Source organism: Sinocyclocheilus anshuiensis, unplaced genomic scaffold (assembly GCF_001515605.1).
Source record: "Sinocyclocheilus anshuiensis isolate Anshui unplaced genomic scaffold, SAMN03320099.WGS_v1.1 scaffold424, whole genome shotgun sequence".
NCBI lineage: Eukaryota > Metazoa > Chordata > Actinopteri > Cypriniformes > Cyprinidae > Sinocyclocheilus > Sinocyclocheilus anshuiensis.
The window spans coordinates 191,473-196,685 of NW_015554083.1; the positions used below are offsets into that span (position 1 = coordinate 191,473).

The 5,213-nt window shown below is 46.8% G+C and overlaps 1 protein-coding gene across 1 annotated transcript in view; it reads left to right on the forward strand.

Moving 5' to 3' along the window:
* LOC107669115 (ectonucleotide pyrophosphatase/phosphodiesterase family member 2-like) overlaps positions 1 to 5,213 on the forward strand; it is a 39,665-nt gene that overhangs the window by 21,136 nt on the left and 13,316 nt on the right. Inside the window, exons 11-15 of the mRNA XM_016461237.1 lie at positions 115 to 187; positions 353 to 461; positions 711 to 833; positions 4,779 to 4,810; positions 4,902 to 4,979. Coding sequence (XP_016316723.1) covers positions 115 to 187; positions 353 to 461; positions 711 to 833; positions 4,779 to 4,810; positions 4,902 to 4,979 — 415 coding nt within the window. The remainder of the gene's footprint in view (positions 1 to 114; positions 188 to 352; positions 462 to 710; positions 834 to 4,778; positions 4,811 to 4,901; positions 4,980 to 5,213) is intronic.

Consider the following 5,213-nt stretch of genomic DNA (forward strand, 5'->3'; position numbering starts at 1 on the left):
TTCATAAACATAACATTTAAAAAAACTTGTAATGCCAAACAGTTACTTACTGTGCTGATTTATCATGTATTTTTGGTAGTTGTCATGTAGTTTTGTGTGATTTGTATTTTCCAGGCCGTATGTCTACGCTGTTCACTCAGAGCAGCCGGATACATACGGACACATCCTGGGTCCACTGAGCAATGAGGTGAAACTCTCTAACACACACACACACACACATATATATATACACACACACACACACATTCAGAGACTTTGATTAGTGTGTGACATTTAGAGGAGGGTAAATATGACATGAGTTTTAACTGTTTTTACTGTGTGTTTTTACTGTGCGTGCGTGTGTGTGAGACAGCTGGATAACACTCTCAGGAAGATCGATAACATCATCGGTCATCTGATGAACGGCCTGAAACAGATGAACCTCCATCGCTGTGTGAACGTCATCCTGGTGGGCGATCACGGTACGATCTCTGGTGTTCTAGCGCAGAAACACACACGCATGCGTTCACATCCAGCAGGTCTGAAGACAACAGTCCACACTAAAAATCAGTTTTATAGGTCTGAGGAATCATAAGTTATGATGTAGAATAAGTAATAAATAAAATTCTGCTCTAAATCTGATGTAAATGTGCCGAATGAATCGAACAGACTCAGATCCAGCACCTTCATTTAAATGGTCATTTTACAGCAAATGTTCTGTGTGTGTTCAGGGATGGAGGAGTCTCACTGTGAACGAACAGAGTATTTGAGCTCTTACGGACTGGATGTTGACGCTATCACACTGATCCCAGGATCCTCTGGAAGAATCGGCCCCAAAAACGCCAACACATCATGTGAGCACATACACGTTCATCTCAGTTAAGCTCATTATAAAAACTATAGGCTCACCCTAAAATGTAATGATTTATACAGTATTTATTCACTTTATGAAATGTTTATCCCGTTGAGAATGTTTTTCTGAATGTTTTTCTGAATTTGTCTGAATTTGTAGATATTCTTCAGCAATTTTGTTTAAAAAAAAAAAAAAAGTGGTCCCTCAGGAAGGCGATGTCCACGCTTGTGGCCCAAGAGCGCCATCTTTGGCTTAACATCACTGAGATGAGAGATGTCGACAAAGTGCGCTTTCTTGACGCTCCCATCTCGCAGGTTGGCCTATTCGGCGACACTGTCAAGGACTTTGCCCAGCAGTTCTCGGCAGTGCAGAGACAGATTGAGGCCATCCAGCACATCTTGCCCCGGCGTGATCCTCCAGCTGCCACTGCTCTGCCGTGGGCCGCGCCTCAGCCTACTCGTCGCCGAGGGCGCCTCCGCCCCATGCTGAGACACCGTCGTGGTCAGTGCGTCGAGCCTCTCGGAGGACTGCGGCGCCCCCCGTGTCCCAGCCGGCCCTAAGTTTTCTAAAAAGACAACAAAGCGGCCCTGACACAGGCAACCCGGAGATGTGGAAAGCTGCTCTTTTTCAGGAGATGGCGAGAACAGCTCCACTCCTTCCCCTGGAGGAGGGCCGAGTGGAGAATCCTTTGTTCCGTTTTATTTCTGTTCACCTTCTGTACCCACATTCTCGAAAAAAGAGCAGCTTCCTTTTTCTCCGGGTTATCAGGCTCGTGGGTTGACAGTGAGCGACGCGCTGCCTCCTCACTCTCGCCCACAATGCCCCCTATTGCCAGCAGCCAAGAGATCACGGCTCAGAGACGCGCTGCCTCTCCACCCATCTCTGGCCAGTCCCTCCGGGGACACGGCGAGTCCTGCTGTGATGAGCCAGGACGCGATGCCTTCTGTGCCATCCAGCACGACTTCCCACCGCTGCACCACCATGGGTGTGTCTATTGTCCCTTTGGTGACACTCGCACGGAGCTTGGAAACGTGTCTTGCGCTGCCCAACCCGTCCCGCTGGCTCATTCAGACAATTCGACTGCCCCTGTCCTGCGTGATGAGATTGCTGTCCTACTGGCGAAGGACGCAATTGAGCCTGTCCCTCCAGCCGAGATGAATTCATGGTTTTACAACCCTTACTTCATAGTGCCCAAGAAAGGCGGTGGCCTTCAGCCAATCCTGGATCTGCGAGTCTTGAATCGGGCCCTTCACAAGCTCCCATTCAAGATGTTGATGCAAAAGCGCATCATCAGATGCATCCAGCCCCAGGATGGTTTGCAGCGGTCGACCTGAAGGATGTTTACTTTCATGTCTCGATTCTTGCTCGACACAGGCCGTTCCTACGGTTTGTGCTCGAGGGTTGGGCATGGCAGTACAGGGTCCTCCCCTTCGGGCTGCCCCCCCATGTCTTTACAAAGGTCGCGGAGGGCGCCCTTGCCCCATTATGGGAAGTGGGCATCAGAATCCTAAACTACCTCAACGACTGACTCATCATGGCAGACACCGTGCAAGGTTAGGGATGACGAGGAACAGGTCTTGCTGGTTGCACCTTACTGGCCCACCCAGACCTGGTTTTTGGAACTCATGGTCCTTGCGACAGCCCCTCCCTGGTGCATCCCTCTGAGGAAGGACCTCCTTTCTCAGGGGCTCGGCACCATATGGCACCCACGTCCAGATCTGTGGGACCTCCACGTGTGGCTCCTGGATGGGACACGGCAGACTTAAGTGATCTGCCACCGGCGGTGGTGAAAACGATCACTCAGGCTAGAGCTCCCTCGACAAGGCAAGCCTATGCTCTGAAGTGGAGTCTGTTCGTGAACCGGTGTTCTTCTCACAGAGAAGACCCCCAAAGATGCATGATTGGAGTATTGCTTTCTTTCCTGCAAGAAAGGTTGGAGTGTAGGCTGTCACCCTCCACCTTGAAAGTGTATGTGGCTGCTATCGCAGCACATCACAATGCAGTGGATGGCCGGTCCCTGGGAAAGCACGATCTCATCGTCAGGTTCCTGAGGTGTGCCAGAAGGTTAAATTCTCCTAGGCCACCCCTGGTGCCCTCCTGGGATCTCTCTACGGTCCTGGCTGGCCTTCAGAGGGGTCCCTTTGAGTCGCTGGATTCAGTCGAGCTCACTTCCATCAAGAGGGTCGGGGACCTTCAAGCGAAGAGTGCCTTGTGTTCGGGCCGGCCTACTCTCACGTTGTCCTGAGACCCCGGCCTGGATACGTGCCCAAGGTTCCCACCATGCCCTTTCGCGACCAGGTGGTGAACCTGCAAGCACTGCCCTCGGAGGAGGCAGATCCAGCCTTGGCGTTGCTGTGTCCCGTAAGAGCGTTGCGCATATACGTGGACCGCACCCGGAGCTTCAGAAGCTCTGAGCAGCTCTATGACTGCTACGGAGATCAGCAGAAAGGGAAGGCTGTCTTCAAGCAGAGGTTGGACCACTGGATAGTGAATGCCATCGCCTTGGCCTACCAATCCCAAGGTGAGCCGTGCCCCCTGGGGGTGAAGGCTCACTCCACACGGAGTGTTGCCTCCTCCTATGCGCTGGCGCACGGCGCCTCTCTGGCAGAGGCTTCTCTTAAGAAAAAAATTTCTGACATAGGAGCAGTGGCTTGGCTATCTCCAAGCAGCTATGTACTCACCCTTTGGTCCCTGCGGGCACCAAGGCCAGCGAATTTGCACTGGGGCGTTGGGAAGGTTATGACCCTTGCGTAGCACTTGTCTGGCACGCGGCTGCTTGTCAACATTTGCAGCGCTACAAGGTTGTGACGGGGTTCTGATTATGGTGCTTTCCAAGGACCTCCTATGTCATCAAGACATAACTCGTAGTGACTGACGGATAGGTTCCCTGATGGAGGGAATGGAGATGTTATGTCCCCATGCTACAACCTCAAACCATCACTGGTTGCCAGAAACACGTTCTCGGCTCCTCAGCGTAAAACTTGAATGACTGGAGCCTATTTATACCCGTATGCACGGGGAGTGGCTCAGGTATGCAAAATCCACTAGCCGAATTTCATTGGCGTTTTCTCTTAAAGTCAGAGCGGATTGGGGCTCTCAAGTAAACCCCCTATGTCGTCACGACATAACGTCTCCATTCCCTCCATCAGGGAACGAGGGTTACATACGTAACCGAGACGTTTCTTCTTAAAGCAGTTTAAACTGAAATTGTGGGACATTAAAGTTACAATTTTCAGATGTATGCAACTTACTGTATGAACTTATAACTTAAAAACAATTTTAAACTTACAGAATTGCATGATTTGTAGTTCGTCTTTTATGATACACCAGAGGTCACCTGAAGCTATTAAACCTTAAGTTCACCAGCAGTATATATATTTACATTATCACTATATATCATTTGAATATGACAAAAATTTGTCTGGCAATGGTTAGAATTAAATAGGTAGTTGTAATTTATAATGGTTGTAATTTAGGTCAAAGATGTGTTAAATTAACTAATGAATCTTCTGTTTACAAAGTCTAATGATCAAAGTTATGGTCAGTTTTCTATGTTAAATTTATATATTCATGCATTTGGCAGACACTTTTATCCAAAGCAACGTACATTGCATTCAGTGTTTACATTTGATCACTTTATGAATTTTCTGGACTTTTATTTTATATCAAAATATCTATTTTACATCAAAATAGAATTCACTGGCTGTTTTCATTAAAATAAAGTACATGGTAAACTGTGTTTTTCCTTGAAACTGTAATTGAGTACAAAAATTGAGTTTCAGTAGTATTCTATTAAAGTATAAATTCTTTCATTATCAGTGTGGTAATGAAATAGTACACACCCTGCATACACACTAAGTCTAAAAACATAGATTTCAGAGGAAACAGATGTTTACTTCTGAAACCTTCACAGTTGAATTTATGGCCTCATTTCTTTATGTTTCAGATGATCCAAAGGAGATTGTTTCTAATTTAACAGTAAGTCAATCAGTCCCATCCTCCTGGCAGAATCAGTGTTCTGTTTGTACACCGTGCTGCATGTGACCTATGACCTTTGACCTGTTTCCAGTGTAAGATGCCCAATCAGCACTTCAAGCCATACCTGAAGCAGCACCTGCCCAAACGCCTGCATTACGCCAACAACAGTGTATGTGTGTGTGTGTGCGCGTGTGTATTCACATCTAAAATAAGACAAAATTCAGATTTTTAGTGGTCAAAATTCATTTTTTCCCCAGTATGTATTTGTATATATATATATATATATATGTGTGTGTGTGTGTGTGTGTATATATATGTATATTATATAATATATATATATTTATATATATACACACACACACACGTATATATATATATATATATATATATATATATATATATA